Raw genomic sequence first — 19959 nt, 5'->3', positions numbered from 1 at the left:
CAACCTTAGTTTTAATAGTCCACAAAATGTAAAAATATCTCAGTAGCATTGTGAAGTGTGAAGGTGCTTTTCGTCAAACTTCATGCGGACAGCAATGACTACTTCTAATTTCGGACAGCAGTGGCGTCCTCTGTGGTGTCCTGCCACTGATGCCATTCCTGAATGTTTTGTGTATGTTAGATTAACGAGCAGAGATATTAACCAGTTAAAATGAATCCTTTAAGCCTTTAGCTGTTCCTCTGAGGATTTTGCATTGTGTCTTTGGTGTCATCTTGGCTGGACCCACACGTCTAAGGAGAGTTACCACAGTACTACACTGTCTCCATTTGTATAACTATGGACCGATGAATATCTAAACTCTTTGAGATGACTTTGTTACCATTTCCAGCTTTCCAGCATTACGCAAATAAACAATGCTTGATTGCAGGTCTTCAAAAATCTCCTTTTTTTGAGAGGCAAGGTTCACATCAGGAGATGCTTCTCATCAACAACTCAAAATGTAGCACACCGCCAAGCTTGTTTCATTGACTGGTCTCCAAGAACCTTATTTATCAAAATAACGTTTGCATAAATTTCATTGTTAAAAAAAAGCGCATGCATGAGAAGAAAAACATGCATATGCATAAAAAAATGCATTTCACAAACCTGGCGTGCACATATTTCGCCTCTGAAATGTTGGAACTATCTTGTAAATGTGCAAACATGCACAAACCTGGGATCCCACCTAGCTGGCTCTTACAAATAACCATAAATGTTCAATGCAAACAAACTGCATGCTCATGCAATATGCAAATCAAGCCTTTCTAGTTTCAAACTTAAATAACAGACCCAGAAGAGGGATTTTGAACAGTGCCAGGTAGAGACATGACAAAATGCTATATTTGGAGGCCTGAGCACATTTACCACAAACGGGAAGATTAACATACATTTTTAATGATTTATCTTCCAAGTATATATTGCTCTACTGTTTTTAGTGCTTTTGCACTATTCTGAGCATTCAGATTAGATGCCAAACTGCATTTTGTTGTCTGAGTACTTGTACTTCATGCAATAACAATAAAGTTGAATCTAAAACAAGTATGCTGAATGGCGACACATCGTCGCTGCAGTAAATTCTACCAAACACATTATACCTGAGATAAAGATGAATAAGAAAGTGGTCAGATCTAAAGATAGAGAGAAAGAAACAACTTGCTCTGTCCAGGGCCAGTGTGACTGTAACTGCTGAGGGCAAACCCACACCTCGACCTCAAACTTCGACATGCGTGTGTGCTAGAGCAGCCAGGAAATACTGCTGTGGTATTTGAAACTCAAAACAAGCAAATTATGTCAATGTCATGACAGTATTACAGTAGTTTAATTAGCACTCATTTCCTTGTCTGCATCTATTGCTGCATGCTGCACTGATGCGTCTTTGATTTGATCTGAGGTGCCCTTATCGCAATATCAGTACAATCGATTGCCCCCATTCCATAAGGAAAACTGGACATTGCTGCAAATGTAGCAATTTACCCACAGCATAGACAAACATACATTTAATGCAATACAGCCATGTTGCTAAGACATTTCACATAGTGCATATTTACAAATATATAAAAATAATCCTGGTGGTCTATGAAAACTAACACGTAATTCTCGTTTAATAAAACTAGTGACAATTACAGCTATTTTCGATTAATGGGAGGAGAAAATTAAGTTAGTCTTTGGCAAAGGCCTACATAAATAAACAGAATAATAGTATAATAAAATTAATGTAACTAATAAACTATAATAATAATTATAATAGCTAAAATTCAGCCCTGATGAAATTTTTAGATTTAATGATTTTTCACGTGAAAGCGTGGTTGATGTTGACTTGTTTGAGTGTGGTTTATCTGCAGTTCCTTGCATTACAATGGCGGTCGTCTTTTTGATTTGTCCAGATTGTTGTGTATACCTCCCCCTGAGTTTCCATAAATATTCACATTTCCCCCCCATCAAGTTTTTTTTTTTTATGCAAAAAGGTATGTACGCAAATTTCAGATGTTTTTTTGTGCATGTACAATTTTGATAAATACAGCTAAGTTTGCTAACTCCCGACTTCATTAATCTTTTGCTGATGTCATTAGCCTAAGACTCACATACTTTTTCCAACGTATACTATGAATGTTTGAATGTTATATTCAATATGTACAAGAACGGTACAATAATTTGTGCATTATTAGTTAAAAGAGATAACGTTTGTTCATTATTGTAATTTAGGTGAAGATCCGATCACTTCTTATGACCAATCAATGCAGACAATCGGGTAAGGATTCACATACTTTTTCCCGCCATTTGATAGACATGTGCATATGGAATTTCAGAACACTACAGGCAATGTGAACATTGGGTGCAATTGCATAACTGCATGTGGATAACATATAAAGTCAGACCTGTAAATAATGCCTGAAATTGAATTCAGCATGTCATACATCTCCCTAACCACCCATTCACCCAGTAGAGAGTCAAGGGAAGCAGAGAGCCTGCCCCAGGAAGCTCATGGAGCAAGGCCAGGGAACCCCCAGAATGGGATGGCAGTCCATAAAAGGGCAGAAACACACAATGGGCAATTTAAGAAAGCCAGTCCACCTAACTGCGTGCTTTTCAAAATACGGCGATCGCTTCACAGTTAAATTCCGAAACAAAGTTTTGAAAAAGAAAGATACAAGCTGGGCGGAGTTTAAGTTACCTGCGTGTGTGTTGGGGGTAAATTCCTTCGACCATAGATTCCAAGCAGGGCATCTCGTGTCATGGAGATGTTGAACTTCACATACTCAGGGTGGTGTATGATGATATGGAACCTCCAGAAGAGGCCAGGAAGTACAGTTTGCATAACTTGGGTGCCAATTGCCACTTCACCTCTGTCCATTACTTTCTCTCTGAGATAAACATCTTTCTCTATAAAAGAAAAAAAAAAAACAATCGATGAACAAATAATTCTTGCACAAATCAGAAGTGTTTTGGGTCATTAACTTGAAGAATGAAGACCACCCATTCAGCCGTAATGCCAATGACATATTGATTCTAACTCAGTGCTTGAGTTCATCACCTCAGCTACGTATCAGCAGGCCAAGTCCTGTCAGCACAGGAGTGTCCATTTATATGAAACAGTCTACCATGATCTGGACCTAGTTAATAAAGTTCAGTTTTCTTCAGCCCTGTTAGAAAGCCCTACAGTACATCAAATATCCAACAAGCTGAAGCTAAATGCATACCGCATTACTGATAACACTACAATAAAACTCTGGCAATACAATCGAGTGGAAACTAACAATTAATATTTGCATTGCATTCATATTTAGTCTGCAAATTGTGTTACAGTATAATTTTGTACCTGTTGATTTACACAATACTGTATGTATTTAACTGTACATTTTATATGTTCAAATGGTGTTGAGGGAATATACTCTGCATGTTAATGTCATTAACATTACACAATTTAGGTTTTCTCAATGACTAGTCATATCTCTATGTTTATTATGCTGCGACATGCCAAAATTATTCATTAGTCCAAAATCCCAGATACTGTAGCATAGACAACATCAACTAAGATCAATCAATTTTCAACTATTAATTGAAAAGTAAATGATTAATTTTAATTACATGTACAACTGTATTTGTTAAAATCCGGATTGCGTTTCCAAAATATATTGAAATATGTAAAACAGTCATCGGTCATCCTGACACACTTCATATCGGCTGGTTTATTACCTTTAATGGTCTTGTTGGAAAGAGGTTCCTCATCTTGAGAAAAGCTGTTATCCCTGGTTTCAGGGCTCTTGTCCACTTTACTAATCCCATTCTCATACAGCTGCCTATCCGTAGGCTGGAGGTGCAAGGTTAGGCCAAAGAGATGCACTGCTGCAAGAAAAATGTCATGTCAATAATATTATGACATGCATGGATACTTTGAATCACAATGCAGATATTCCTGAGAACAATAGACTAATGTTCTGTTGGTAACATGCTGTCATGCTGTGAGTACAGCTTGTAAGGGACTTATTTATTTGGATTAGCGGCAGGCTTTGTGTGCCGCAAAGCAGTCTACTGTACTGTACGTGAGCCGATCATGTAAATAGATGTATATTGTATTCATATCTATGTTATAAGTGTTGTACTTCTGTAATGTTTTGCTGTGGAGTGCATGTGTTTGTTAGCGTGTTACCCTGCCATGGAAATTGTTAACCCCCTTCTCTGTGATGCTGCTAGTATGGAAGAGCAGTGAGCTGTCAATAAAGGCACAGCTTACAATCTAAGAACTGTTGTTTTCTCCAGCTTAAAGTGGTATGGGACATTTCTTCACAAGGACCCAAGAACTTGCACGTTGGTGTCAGAAGAGGGACTGTAGGTCACTGATGAGACTGGTGATTTGATCTGCTGGACCAAGTGTACCTCAGTGGTTGGGTATTTCACGGAAGCCGCAATCCACCTAGCACTAGTGCTGGAAGGGCGGTGGGGGGCACTTTAGGCCCTTATTAGCCTGTCCACTGAAGAACAGCAGGGCTAAGCCACCGTGGTCACTGCATTGGAGCAATGGATCAACAAGGACCACCAGATGAGGCCATGAGGGGAGAGCTGGTGAACCAGCAGAGGCAGGTGAGCAAGACCCTGGGCAGGATCGCCACAGATCTCCATTTCTATTCACAGCAGGGCTACCCACACTTCAACAGCGCCAAGCAAAAGCAGGCAGCCGTGTCAGCATGGTCAACTACAAGCGTCAGCCATGCCGGCTGATGCTCTAGTGGAGGTGGAATGTACTGCAGCAGTCTTGTCTACACCAGGAATATCAAACCGCAAAACCATGCATGTGACATGAAGGTCTCAGACAGGGACCAGGAGAATCTGGTGCGAGTGACCAGCACTGAGTAACAGCTAATTAATTTATTATATTTCTAGAACTTACTACACTGGTGTCACTTGCTTGCTTTAGAAATTTAAAAAGAAAACAAATTTATTTGAACAAGTTTAATTATACATAACTATGTGTTGTTAAAATTCTAAAGGTGCAATATGTCAGTAAGTCTTGCGATCACTTGTGGTTGAGTTTAAGGGGAGAGGGGGCACTTTCCCAGGTTTTCCTTGTGTCCCTCTTAATGGTATTCAGCCAAAAAAAATAACACATCAATTCTTATTTCAATTGTGCTGAATCACATAAAACTCCACACTTACACCATATACATTGCTTTTTCCACAGTAAAGGTACACAATTAACTTAAAGAGCTAACAAATAAAATAAGTAGTATATTGACGCAAAAATGTCCCGTTTTAATTGATCTGTGACATTTGTTGCTTTTAATATCATTTAAAATGTTTAACTTCAGTGTTATTTTTGGTACTAAATTTCAGTAAAAGTGCTAAGTTTATGAACTGGAACAACAACAACAGGTAGTGGAAAAAAAGCTGATATGCCTCAAACACAAGAGGACATCCAGCTTCTTACCAATAACATAGATGAGCAAAAGTGCAAGAGTTATGGTGATGGCTGTGGCACTCAGGGCAGCGCATTTCCAATTGCAGCACTTATAGGATTTGTGGAAGGAGAAGGCTGGCCGGGAGAAGGTTCTTCTGGGTAACGGCCGTGGGGGGGGGGAGTAGACAGTACTTGATGTGAGGGGGTAATTATGGCTTCGTGCTCTGAAGAGGGTAGAGGATCCAGAACCATGTTTGAACAGAAAATGCCTACAGAATGGAAAATAAAGCACATTTTACTCACATTCATATGCTCTAAAGTACATAAAGTATTTGATTTGATACAATAAAACTTAAAGGGAAACAACTTTTGTACAATGCAACATTGCTATTATGGTGGTGCAGTGGTTAGCACTGTTGCCTCACACCTCTGGGACCCAGGTTCGAGTCTCCGCCTGGGTCACATGTGTGTAGAGTTTGCATGTTCTCCCCATGTCGTTGTGGGGTTTCCTCCGGGTACTCCAGTTTCCCCCCACAGTCCAAAAACATGCTGAGGCTAATTGGAGTTACTAAATTGCCCCTAGGTGTGCATGTGTGAGTGAATGGTGTGTGAGTGTGCCCTGCGATGGGCTGGCCCCCCATCCTGGGTTGTTCCCTGCCTTGTGCCCATTGCTTCTGGGATAGGCTCTAGACCCCCCATGACCCAGTAGGATAAGCGGTTTGGAAAATGGATGGATAATGCAAATTCAATTTCTTAAATATTTCAACCTGTACTTCATGATATAGTTCAACTTTTCACTTTGTAGGCATGCATTTTTATACCACATCAACGCGATACTGTACAAATGTATGTGTTAAATACAATACTTAGGTTAATACTTTTCTGTTCCGGGGCAAAGGGTTCAGTCTGTAATGCATTATGTTGTTGCCATATGATAATATTTCAGCTTTTAATCCTAACCAATGAAGCACAAAATTGGGGTTCAACAACAATGGGGTTCATTGTTTTGTCAGATATCCTAAATTACATCTGACTTGGGGCAAGTGTAGTGAAGAAGCAAAGTAGTCAGGACCAGAGTGGGAGTTTAAGCCCCCAGACAGACCAACATAAAACTATATAAACAATCACACTATTATTATAGGGTTATATTAGCATATCCGTTATGTAGGCTATTGAATGGACTTTCTTACCTACATGCATTAAATTTGCGTTCATGTAATTTTCACTGGCATGTTTCACCAAAATATATAAAGCATGGAACAGCTTTGACATAAATAAGTAAGCTTCATCAAAGCACACATTAAATATATGATCAGTGTGTTTCAAAACATATTTAATTATTCACTTCTTACACAATTTATTTTCCCTAATTTTGCACAGAAAATTAATGATGTTCACTTTAACAAAGTTTCCATGTGAATGGGTCACGGCGGTCTGACATTAAACCAACTTACCAGTAGATTCAAACTTATTTTTTGGTGTTGCAGGGAAAAAGATCATTCACAATGCAGCTTAGTACACAATGACTCACTCTACACTGACTTATGTTCTGACATAAATCATATGTCAAATACTGTTTGACACATACATTTAATAAGCACATACGTACTTACGCCCACACGAGGACATCAGTTGAGTAGGCGGTCCTTCAATGCAGCACAGGACACATTCGGAGGGGTTCTGGGATGCACATTTTTATAGCAGTGTGAACGCGAATGTGTCCTGGGCCGCATCGAAGAAACGCCTACTCAACTGATGATCGGATGCGTTTTCAATGCTTTTTGAGTGTGTTCACACCTGCATTTAGCACTGTGCACTTGAGATGGGATCACTCAGGAGACATGTTAATACCAGGTGTGAACAGGAATTTAGCATGTGCCACCACTAAGTGACTTTTCTTCAGTTTTGGTATCTAAATGAAACAGCCCCCAGATCTTCACCGATACAATGTTCCTGAAAAAGATCCATGAAATACTTCTAGATTTACTGTGTTCACAAAATCAGCAAAGCAGCACCGTTTGGAGCTCCCTTCACTATGCAAAAAGTGTCACTTCAGAGAGTTCTCTCCAGTGTCAAGAAATAGCTCGAGACCCATCTGTTACATTAATTTCTCTACTAGTCCTCTAATGCCTCCAGATCTTTAATTCCCCTGAATGTTCTTATTTTGCACTGTTTGCATTGTTTGAAAGCTCAGCCTAGATGCACTTACAGTATGACTACTGCACTCATTGACATATGTATAACATGTATGTTTGCAATGTGCTATTTGCCTCACTTGTACACCACTTTGGACAAAAGAGTATAAATGTAAATATAATTGTACTTTTGCACTATTCCCTCCTTTGATGACACCTAGTGCTGCTGCTTCAATTGTGGTGTGATTTGTCTCAAAATTAAATCTATTACAGACCTTCTCCTACACAAAGATGCCATAAGGTTTGCAAAAGATCCAACAAATGCTTTTTGCTGATGCCATAAAGTGCCTATGGCTTCCATTTTATTCTGCTTAAATTTTGGTGCATTTTGTCTCAACATTTGATCAGATATTCATTCACACAGTATGCAATCCGCAAAGTTTGAAAAAGATCGGTCAGTATTTTTTACGCTAATAGGATCAAGCATCTGAGGCTCCCTTTCTCTTTGTTATAACGATGGGGCACCGTACTATATGCACTGCTTCTGTTAAAATTCAGTCTTTTGAATAGAATTGTCATGCCCGGCTCGTCCGATCCTCGTGTGTGCCACGCCCCCTGATTATCCACATGTGCCTCCCCGATCATGCTCAGCTGTGTCTGATTATTTTCGCCCAGTCTTGTCTATTTCAGTCCGTGTCTTGCCCTGGTTTTTGTCCGTCATTGATGTTAGTCTTAGTGCTGTTTTTCTGTCCTGCCCTGCCCTGCCCGTACCTCTAATAAATCTCCGTTTTCCCCATCCTTCGCCTCCTTGCCTGCTTCCTGCCCGCTTGCCTGCCCGTGTGCTTACCCGATCACCCAGCGATTCTGACAAGAATCTTGAGAATCTTTATTTGTATTCTTAATTTGATTTGAATCCATATTAAGCTGTAGTTTTTTGTTAACCTAGAATCTTTGTGAGAACAGGTCAATACTAATAATTAGATAGACAGACAGACAGTTAGATCACCCCAGGTGCCTCTCATCTGCTCCCTCATCAGTGACGTGTATATGGTGCCTCCCAGTCTTTAACTCCCCAGTCCGTTCATTGATGTTGCTGCCTGCATGTGTTCCCCTATGTCCTGTGTCCCTGATTCTCCCTATTCTCCCTACCCTGTTTTGACCCTTTGTGGTCCATTTACTTTTGCCCTGTTTGTAGTTGTGTTTAACTAAAGCCCCATCTTGGTTCTCCCCACGCCGTCTTCGTTTCCGTCCTTGCTCGTGATGTGACAATACTATCACCTTTTATTGATTTTTTTTTTTGGTTTGTTTTTTTAACGTTTCATTTTTATGAATAATATGTAGAAATGTATATGTAGAAAAAGTACACAATGGAAAAAATTCCTTTGAATTACACAATGGAAAAAATTCATTTGAAAGAGAAGTTGCACTACATTGCTAAATAACAGTAGTAAGTATCATTTTTGGGGACTCTAAGTTATGCAGGAAGATTACTGCAGTGTCTTCTCCCCTTCGGGATTTTAGACGAGACCACCATGAACAGAATGGGAGTGAAATGATCAAGTATCTAGGAGCTGAAAGCACTCAGAATTAACTCTGGACCAGACTGCCCTGGAAAGGGAAGTCAAAGCTGAAAACTCACGTTTAGTCTAGCATATGGTGACAAAGCTGATAGCTACTGTAGTTCTCACCCCTCTAGGGTTATAGTGTGCGGTGCAGAGTTTGTTAGGGATTTTGGTTGAACTGGGTGCCCAGTGCTGTCACTTAGCGGTCCCCCCCCCCCCCCCCCACCTCTCCTGCCTAGTTACTGTAAGCTGCCACAGTTAATTTGACCTGCTGGAGCCTCCTTATCTCCATACCGCACTACAAAATACCATGAATAATTTCAACTATTTATCGCATAGTTTTATTAATGCACTATTCACTTCTCTGTCATGGAGCTCCTGATAATGAGCATGTTCCCTGCCCTGCCCTGTTTGCTGCCGGACCGCACCACCCCTCCATCCCACCAAAGGAAGCAGCTTCCTTCAGCTGGAGCTTCCGCATTTACACCTAGACTTTACAGAACTGTACGTTATAAATTGGGACTTTGCTATTTTGGACTTCCTCTGCCTGCCCAGGAGGATGGGCTTCACCAGTGAGTCTGGTTTCTCCCGAGGCGTTTTTCTGCTAGGGAATTTTCCTTACCTCTGTCGCTTCTGTCTGGCTCTCTGGGGGAATTGGGCAGAGACAATGTAAAGCGCTTAGACACAATATAATTGTGAAAATGCGCTATATAAAAATAAATTGAACTGAAAGCCAGTGAAAAAGGTTGTGAAGGCACCACCACCCTGAAAAGGGGGTCAAAGAACTAACTACTTCAAATGTGGTAAAAGTATTTCCTGACATCCCAAGTAAGGGGTAAAAACTGACTGGTGTCATCTAACGAGGACAGTAGTAAAAGAATGATCTTCAACTAGTATTAAATTATGAAGTGACTATTTTTTAAATGATTATACTGTATGGCATTACTATTAAGTTGGGCCATCCCCTGCTGGGATCTGGCAGTGGAAGCGTGTGAGAAGGAGGATGGGGTGATTATGCCAGAGGAAGAGGGAGTGGGAGACAGCCCTCAGAGAGACCAAGCGCTACATTCAGTCCTTACCACTATGACACGCTAGAAATAAAGGATTATTGCATTACGAAATGGCATTGGCTTGATTAATACAAGGCAAACCAGAATATACAGTACATGAGAGATAAAGCAGGGCTAGTAGGTTTTGCCTTTCAGGGATCAGAAAAATCAATTCATTTGAGAGCCAGAAACAAACCAGACAGGGCTAGCCTTCTAGCCGAAGGGACTTGAGTGGTACGGATCCGATTCTATGCAGAATGAACTGTTACTGTAAATACGATGACAAAAGAACTTATGAAATGAGATATTAAGACCTAAAACCTGTTATTCAAAATCATTGTTGAAGGCACCTCAGACCCCTAGACAACCCAAATCAAAATACTGCATATGAAAAGTTTACTGTGTTTTTTTGAGTGCCTAGAAATGATCATGAGGACAGTGTTAGAATTGCGCAAATGGCTTGTAATGTCTGTCCAATCACAATTCACAGGAAAGCTGCCTAAACTACTTTCCAACCAATGAAAGTTCTTTACATCTAATTTTACAGTAGAATATAAAATATGAATTTATCCATGAATGAAGGAATGAAAAGAACTTTTCAACAAGCATAACTGAATTTATAAACTGAAATTCTCCAGCCACATATTTTGTAGTTAGCCAGCTAGCAAAATTAAGAAATTGCTTTCCTTCACATTTACGTGGCATTAGCTGAATTACAAGAGAGACTTGAAAGTGAAACCAAAGTAAGTGGACTGTTTGACAGCATACCAAGCGATTAGTTTAATCTGCGACCTGTTCCGGTCTACTGTGCCGTCATGCTTTAAGAAGATCACAGGTATGCCCGTGCCCAGGAAATTTATTATTTCTTGCTTAAATGACTACAGTCCCATCACTTTAACCGCTGTAGTCATAAAAACTGGTCATGTCACACATCGACCTTAACATCCCCACAGCCTTGGACCCACTCCAGTTTACATTCTGGTTTAACAAATCTGTGGATGATGCCAACTTCCTCGCCATGCACACTGCTTTGGCACGTTTATCGAAGAATACCACCTACATCAGGATGCTGTGTATTTACTATAGATCAGTTTTTAACACCATTATACCACCCAAACTGGTTTTAAAAGTGGAAATTCTCAGTCTGAACAGTTCCATCTGCGACTGGGTATTTGATTTCTAAACTCACAGACCCCAGACAGAGAGAACTGGCACCCAGTCATCATGCTCATTGATCATATTGCATTCCACATGGATGCTGTCTCAGTCGACTGCTGAATGGCCTGTTCACTTATGACTGTATGGTAAACCATGAGAGCAACAGCATCATCAACGCAAGTTTGTGTACATCACCCCCGTGATTGGCCTCATCAGTGGTGATGGTGAGGTAGTCTAGGAGCAGGAGGCACAAGACCTCACTGAATGGTAACACAACAACAAACTCTCCCTGACCATTTACAAAACAAGACAGATCATCACTGAACTTCAGAAAGACAGAGGCCTTCACTCCCCACTATTCACTGATGGATCTCCTGTCCAGGCAGCCAGGAGCTTCAGGTTTCTGTGTGTCCAGATAAACGCCCTCTTGATCTCTGTACATCAGCTGCATCCTCAAGAAGACTCAGCAGAGGCTGTTCATCTTGCGGAGACTGAAGAACTTTGGGTTGGGAACCAAAACCCTGGTAAACCTCTACCGATGCACCACTCAGAACATCCTAACTGGACGTATTGTGGTGTGGTTAGGTAACCAAACTGCTCAGGACCTCAGATTACTGCAAAGACCTGTCCAGATGGTTTTAAAGATCTTGCAGGGAGCAAGTTCATCATCAGGGATACTGGTGATCCAGTTCATTGCTCTTTACATTCCTGTCCTCTGGAAAGTCCTACCATTACATTATTCTGCTATTGTTAATATTCTACTTACACTTTATATTTATCTGCACTTTATCATTATACTGTATATATTCTTCTACTCTCATTCATTTTATACTGTAGAGTGCCCCCACTGCACATATCTCTTACTTGTCTACTCATTCTTATACTGTAGTGTTTTTTCCTTGCACTGCCCTCTCTTGTACTGTGATACCCTAGTCTGTGCTACCCTAGTCTGTACAGAGGTTATTTGTCAGGAGGCGAATCGAAAAGAAATGAAGAAAATGAAGACTAAAGAGCTGAAGTAAAAAAAGAAGTTATACTAATTGATAACTTCTGAAAGGATGAAGAACAATGTCTAAGTATATAGATATCCAGTGGTCACTGCTATCTGAATAACCAGGAAGAGGAATTTGAATCATACTACCCAAATGCTGCCTAGAAGTCAATCTCTCAAAACCTCATTCCAGAAAAAGGAGACGTCATATGTAAGCTACTGGCAGCATCATGCTGTGGGGGTGCTTCTCATCAGCAGGAACTCGGGATTTTGTCAGAATTCAAGGAATGATGGATGGCACAAAAGTAAAGGGACCTACTGCAAAGGAATCTAATTCTGTCTGTAAAAAAAAGGAAAAAAACCTCAAGAATCTGTGATACACTTTGAAAACTGCAGTTCATAAGTGTTATCCAAGGGATTTACTGCAGCTGCAGCATATATCGGTTAAGATGAGTGGGTAACATCACTCCTAACCAGTGTTCGAATTTGGCTGACTCAAACACACACACACACAGACACAGACACACACACACACGTTAGTAATAATACCTTTGTGGGGACTCTCCATTCATTTCTAAGGGCAAAGCTGTAATCTCAACATGACAACCTTAACCCTGACCCAGCCCTGACCTTAACCATAAGTGACCAAACAAAATACAGCTTTTTTTTAGAGTTTTTGCATTTTTAGTTTTTTCATTGCAGTTACAGATTTTTAAATTGAGTTTCCAAGGAAACTGGTCCCCATAAGGGGAATAAAAACAGGTATTCATGTTGTGGGGCCATATACCCTCCCTCTCTCTCTCACACACACACATACATATATGTGTGTGTATTTGTGTGTGTGTGTGTGTGTGTGTGTGTGGATTATGTTCATATTACATTGTGGGGACCAAATGTAATAAAAACCTGTTATTTTGATGTTGTGGGGATCATTTTGCCAAAAGTATTTTTTTTGTTTGGTTACTTACTAATAATTAGTAATTAGTTCTGTTTTCTAGAGGAATGTTGTGTTTGCTAGTTTGCTATTAAGCAAGAAGCTAAATATGTTAGAGAGTGTAGCTTGAGAAACAGACGCCTCATAGGTCTTCAACTGGCAGCTTCATTAAATGTCATCCACAAAAGACCAGTCTCAGCATCAACAGTGAAGAAGCACCTCCGGCATGCTGGCCTTCGAGGCAGAATTGCAAAGAAAAAAACAGTATCTCAGAATGGCCAATACAAAGAACAGATTGAGAAGATTGGAAGATGGGAAAAAAAAGTGCTACGGATAGATGAATCTAACTTTAAGGTGCTTGGATCACAAAGAAGAACATTTGTTAGATGTAGATCACATGAAAAGATGCTGGAAGAGCGCATGACGACATCTATCCAGCATTACACATTATCTATACATCATTACACATTACCCAGCATGGTGGAGGTAATGTGATGGTCTGGGGCTGCTTTGGTGATGATAAAGTGGGAGATTTGTTCGGGGTAAAAGGGATCTTGAAGAAGGAAGGCTATCACTCCATTTTGCAATGCCATAAAATACCCTGTGGACGGAGCTTAATTGGAGCTAATTTCATTCTACAACAGGACAAACACAGCTCCAATCTATGCAAGAACTATTTAGGGAAGAAGCAGTCAGCTGGTATTCTGTGTATAATGGAGTGACCAGCACAGTCACTGGATCTCAGCTCTATTGAGCTGTTATGGGAGCAGCTTGACCGAATGGTACATAAGACCTGCCCATCAAGCCAATCCAACTTGGGGAAAATGCTTCAGGAAGCGCGGGGTGGAATCCCATCAGATTACCTCAGCAAATTGACATCTGGAATGTCCAAGGTCTACAAGGCTGTAATTACTGTACATTTTGACGAATACAAATGAAAGCAACGTTTGAAGAAGGCAAGTATTATTTTAATCTCTAAAATTATCATTGTAACTTTTGTCAATGACTATTTCCTGTTTAGTTAGCTATATTTCCTATTCAAACTCATTTCATGAACGTTTTTTATAGGAAACAAGGAAATTTATAAGTGAAGTGACCCCTAACTTATGAATGGTAGTGTAAATAAATAAAAAATAAATAAATAAACAGAGATAATTTGTGTACAGATATATATTTTTTTTCTTTCATGCAACAATTTGTTTATCACCAGTTTAATGGCATTTACCAGTTAATGAAGCTTTACTTTTTATTCATGAGCAATGTAGGTAATTATTCAGTGATAAAATCTTTGCAGGCTAATGTTTATTGCCATTGACTGACAGTGAACTCATTCGTCTTCCTAATGGTTATCGACTATAGTGTCAGCCTGTAGTGAGCCTGAAACTAACCCAAGTCAGGGCAACACCCCGAGCAAAGTGCTAGTCCATTGCAGCACACACCTACGCTTTGGGCAATTTAGTGGTTCCAGATCACCTAACTGTTTTTTTGGCCTACAGAAAGAAAAATGCATAACAAAGGAGAACATGTAAATGCCACACACACAAACCCCAACCTTGCAGGTCAGACACAACTATGGTACCCACTGAGCCACTGTGCTGCTTAATTCTCTTGATTTTATTGAAGAAAAAAAATCTCTGTGTTGCATGTATGGCTGCACATCACTTCAATGGCTGAACGTGCCAAAGTGGGATACTAATATAAAGGAAAGAGAACATTAAACACAAAATGTACTCCTGTTCTGGAAGTAGTTAGCTAGCCGAAGGCAAATCGCAATCTTGCTTACTAGCATTAGGACTAGGTACATGTAAGGTGACCACAAAATCCATCTCAGGGACGACACTGTGAGCTACTTCAAATTTTACAAACTAAAACTGAAAGTGTCCTGTGCTTCGCTAATTAGTTCAATTCTTCTTGCACTTTACTGGTTTGCTTCCTTGATTGAAAGACTCATCCAGCTGTTTCACATTAACATTAGTGACACATGAAAGCTCAAAATAAATAAATCGCAGGGCCCTGGTGGCATCTAACTTATAGTTTTATAAGAGATGAGGGATATTATTAGCCAACCTTTAACTTTACTATTCCTGAAATCCTTATCTGCTGGTGTGGTACCTTCTGATTGGAAGTGTGGTAATATATCACCCATCTTCAAATGAGGGGATAGATGTAATCCAGCAAACTATAGGCCAATCAGTTTAACTAGCTGATTATGAGAAAGACCTCATTGTTTATGTTGATGCTTCCATGTCCCACTCTCGCCAGTGTGGGGAAGCAATAAAAAAGGCCAATAGGATGTTGGGTTACATCTCTAGGTGTGTGGAGTTTAAGTCAAGGGAGGTGATGCTACGATTGTATAACTCCTTGGTAAGACCCCATCTAGAATATTGTGTGCAGGTTTGGTCACCATACCTTAAGAAGGACATTGCTGCCTTGAAAATGGTGAAACGTAGGACTACGAGAATGATTCCTGGTCTTAGAGGAATGTCTTATGAGGAGAGGTTAGCTGAGCTGAATCTGTTTAGCCTCGAGCAAAGGAGACTAAGGGGGGACATGATCCAGGTATATAAGATTCTAATAGGTCTGGATGCTGTTCAGCCAAATGGCTACTTCAATATTAGTTTAAATGCTAGAACTCGTGGCCATACTGTAGGTGGAAATTAGCAGGAGATCATTTTAAAATGGATTTGAGAAAACACTTCTTTACACAGTATGTAGTTAGAGTATGGAATAGTCTTCCTGTTAGTGTAGCGCAAGCTAAAGGCTATTATTTAAGTTATCCACAAATGAGCTTGATGGGATGAATGGCCTCTTCTTGTTTGTAAATTTGTAAATTTCTTATGTTCTTACAGTATGCATGATTATATGAGACTGACTAATCAACAGACAACAAGAATTCAGTGACTTACCCTCTTATGTGGGGACATGGGGAAAATGTTTAGATTTTCAGGTGGTGGATGCAATAAAAACACTGATCAGATCAAAAGTGCCTGTATATGCTGGCCGATCCCTCTAAAGGGCACTCAGGCTTCTTGCAGTCGGGGCACTGCACAGTAGAAGAACCATCACTGAATTCACAGATAAGGCTGATGAGAAGGCAGTGGGATGGCTGTGGATCAAGCAGAGTGATCCGTGTACCGCACAAGTTACAGTACTTGGACACAAGCCAGGGCCTTATCACCCCTGGCTGGGACGCCTGGGTGAAGGTGTCTGATGTTGAAAGACCTAAAACACCTGAGGACCCCAGGAAACATCACTGATGTTGTGTCCATGTTGCAGTGCAAGGTGTGTGCAAAATCATTAATATTTAAGCACGACAATCCTTGGACCTCAAACATTTGTATTTAATCACAAATACCTTACAATATAAGGTATTCCTTATATTGCTTGGCTAATTACTAACTACTAACCACTACTAACCTGATCAAATTTTATGTAAGCCACTCATTTGGGTGAAAGATGTCTAAAAAGCTGCATGTAAGCGTTCTAGTACAAATAAGTCAAAGAGTGATTTCATTGGTTATAAATAGGAAAGAGCAATGTGGCCAAAATGTCAAATCATGGTTGTTTTTTTGTTTGTTTTCGAACCAACCAAATTGGAATGTATGTAATAATGTTAATTAGCCATTTAACCATATTTCTTTGTCTATGTCTTAAAGTCACTGTCTTAAACTGTCATTTATATTATTCATATGTCTAAATGCACATAATGTACATTTAACTTCTTTGCATATAACTGATGCTTCTATCCAAAAGACTTACAGTAAAGGGGAGGGCTACAATTTAGCCTGTAATTTGAAGTTTTAAGCTTTTCGTGGTTAGGGCAATGGTTTTTGGGTTGAGCTACAGGAGTCTACTAACCGACTAAACCGTGGATTAGTTTAACGTGCCCACTAAATACTGAATGAGAAAATTCATGTTATATTCTCAGAACACAAAGTGAATGCATGAACAGGAAAAGAATGTTTCCTTTTCAAAATACTCATTCTAGTTCTGTAAGAACCAATGTCCATCATTCCACTGAGTTCAAAGAATTATACATAAAAACTAATACCGGCAAAACATTCATTTAACTGCAAAATGCATTGTGCATTATTTTAGAATATGTTTGACAAAACTTTAATTTAGTATGCGTTTAACAAGAATATATATGACTAATAACAAACTTTTTAACATACAGTATAACATTTATATGTATGATTGTACATTAATTTCATATGTATTTACATGAATAAAGGGCATTCGTGTCTAATGACACATTAACTTAATAAACATTGTATATTTATTTTGAATGTCATACTGTATAAAAAGCTTGTATGACTTTGGTAAAAGGCCATATGTTATTTCAAAGAAAAACTTTTCCATCCGGGTTGAATGGTCAAAGATGGTTAATAATTATAGCCATGTTTATAATTCTGAATTGAATGCATTATTACAGTATGACTGATTTAAGTGCCATTAATCCGAACCATGGAGACTAATTCAAGACTGAAGATGTTGCATGTGAGACAAAAAGTGGTCTTGAGACTAAGACTAGACTCTATTACTATGACACTAGTTTAAACGATGCTAATAAAATTAAATGCTGTATTTAGAACTTTAGATTTTAATAATTAAAATTCCTTTTCTTTGCATTAGCATCCCCATATCTGCTGAAAAATTAAAAAATTATATTTAATTTTATCTGGGCGGCATGGTGGTGCAGTGGTTAGCACTGTTGCCTCACACCTCTGGGTCCCAGGTTTTCCGCTTGGGTCACATGTGTGCGGAGTTTGCATGTTCTCCTCATGTCATCGTGGGGTTTCCTCCGGGTACTCCGGTTTCCCCCCACAGTCCAAAAGCATGCTGAGGCTAATTGGACTTGCTAAATTGCCCGTAGAAGTGCATGTGTGAGTGAATGGTGTGTGAGTGTGCCCTGTGATGGGCTGGCCCCCTATCCTGGGTTGTTCCTTGCCTCGTGCCCATTGGGGGATAGGCTCCGGACCCCCCGTGCGTCAGTAGGATAAGCGGTTTGGAAAATGGATGGATGGATGGATAATTCTGATCCTCATGATTGGCTTAATGATAATCCCAGCTCATATTAAACAGAGTTATATACAGTATTGTGAACAAGCCGTAGCCTGCCAGAGAAAATGAGATTTAAAGCTATTCGTTTGAATTGCATGGTTAGGAACACGCAGCTTTAGGTCCCAAACCTCTTCTTGGCAGAACCCCAGATGTTCCACGTATTTGTTAAAAATTTTTCCAGCAGTTCGCTTAGGTATTTAACTAATTACTTAGTTAATTAACTTCAAATCTATTAGCGGAACAAAATATGTTATCGGTTGGGTTCATCCAAAACATAGGCATTTTTTTATGCAAATACAAAAGATATGGCTGAGCAGACACATTTTGGCAAACAGAAAATCATAGTTTTATGCTAACGTAAACATAGCTTAAACATCATTTCCTTCGCTTTGGTTTTTACTCAGTCAAGTACCTTGATGCATAGCATGGGTTATACAATGAGTTTAAATCTTGGTGGCCATAGTGCAAAAACATAATAAATAAAATATAAATATAAATATGTATGAAAAACATGACATACTGTACAGTAAGACTTCTACATTTGACATACTGTAAGATGAGTGCCGTATATACAATACAATCCATTGCAAAAAGTATTCATATCTTGCAAAAATATTCAAAAGTTGCTTGATTATAAATGATACTGTGACAGGCAGAGTGACTGACTAAAGTGACATACTGAAATGTAAAATATTAAATTTTCTATGGCGGCCTGCAATTTTCATACAGTACTCTAGCAGTAACTAACTTGTCAGTGAGTTATTTATATCTCTACATCCATTAAATGTCAAGTTCAAGACTGAAATGCATCCACCCACCCATCTACAGTACCAGGGTTTGAGGCTGAAAATACGTGTGAATCACAAACAGGAAAATCTCTTGTCCTCTCCCTTTTTTGAAAATTACACAATTGAGACTGACTTGCATGGAGGGACAAGCTGGTTACAGTATATGCATTTTTTCTTTTTTTAATTTATCCACAGTGAATGACCGGGGTTAAATGAGTTAGAGTGAAGTTGTTTGTAATGATCATTGTGAACAGTGACATGATTGAGGAGAAAGGACTGTTGTTCACTGACCTGGTCTCCAAGGGGATGTTGCTGTTGAGTGCCCAGCTGTTGCCATCCACCTGTGCACTGGCTGAATCTGCATTCTGTCCACGTGCATTCCTCTGCAAGGACTCGGTGAGGGCATGGGGGGTCGGGAGGGCACATGTACAAGCATTTGGAGGTGGGGGCGGTGGCGGTAGGGGCCGGAATGAGAACTGGCCAGGTGGGCTATCGGGCAGATCTGTACAGACAAAGAGAAAGAAAGAGACATATACTGTACATATGTACACAAAATGACTTGAATTGAATTGAAATGAATTGAGAAGTGGAAATAGCATAATTACTGAAAATCCCACAATTAACCCTGTTTTGACTTTCTTTAGTGTTAAATTCAAGGTCCAAATAAGATTGTTTTTTATTATTATTACAACATGGAATGTACAGGTTTGTAGTAAAGAAAAGTATATTCTCGAAGGGGCTTGTTTATTCAGTACACCTAGCTAGAATCGGGTAGGACCCGCTTTTGCCTGCAGAATTGCTTCAAGGGCAGATGATTTGTGCATTCAGAGATGCCATTTTGCAGACC

At 39.6% G+C, this 19959-nt stretch overlaps 1 protein-coding gene across 3 annotated transcripts in view; it reads right to left on the bottom strand.

Annotated features, from left to right (window-relative positions):
- Positions 1-19959, bottom strand: part of tenm1 (teneurin transmembrane protein 1) — a 150226-nt gene that overhangs the window by 90576 nt on the left and 39691 nt on the right. For 2 of the 3 annotated variants that reach the window (XM_048983523.1, XM_048983521.1), the window contains exons 4-7: positions 19404-19614; positions 5462-5700; positions 3733-3882; positions 2711-2919 (exon numbers count right to left, since the gene is read on the bottom strand). In XM_048983523.1, coding sequence (XP_048839480.1) covers positions 2711-2919; positions 3733-3882; positions 5462-5700; positions 19404-19614 — 809 coding nt within the window. The remainder of the gene's footprint in view (positions 1-2710; positions 2920-3732; positions 3883-5461; positions 5701-19403; positions 19615-19959) is intronic. The other variant, XM_048983522.1, reaches the window with a different exon arrangement.

The sequence above is a fragment of the Brienomyrus brachyistius genome, chromosome 18, assembly GCF_023856365.1.
Source record: "Brienomyrus brachyistius isolate T26 chromosome 18, BBRACH_0.4, whole genome shotgun sequence".
In the NCBI taxonomy this organism is placed as follows: Eukaryota; Metazoa; Chordata; class Actinopteri; order Osteoglossiformes; family Mormyridae; genus Brienomyrus; species Brienomyrus brachyistius.
Note: the sequence above shows the minus strand (reverse complement) of the source record. Positions and strands in the feature narration are given on the sequence as shown.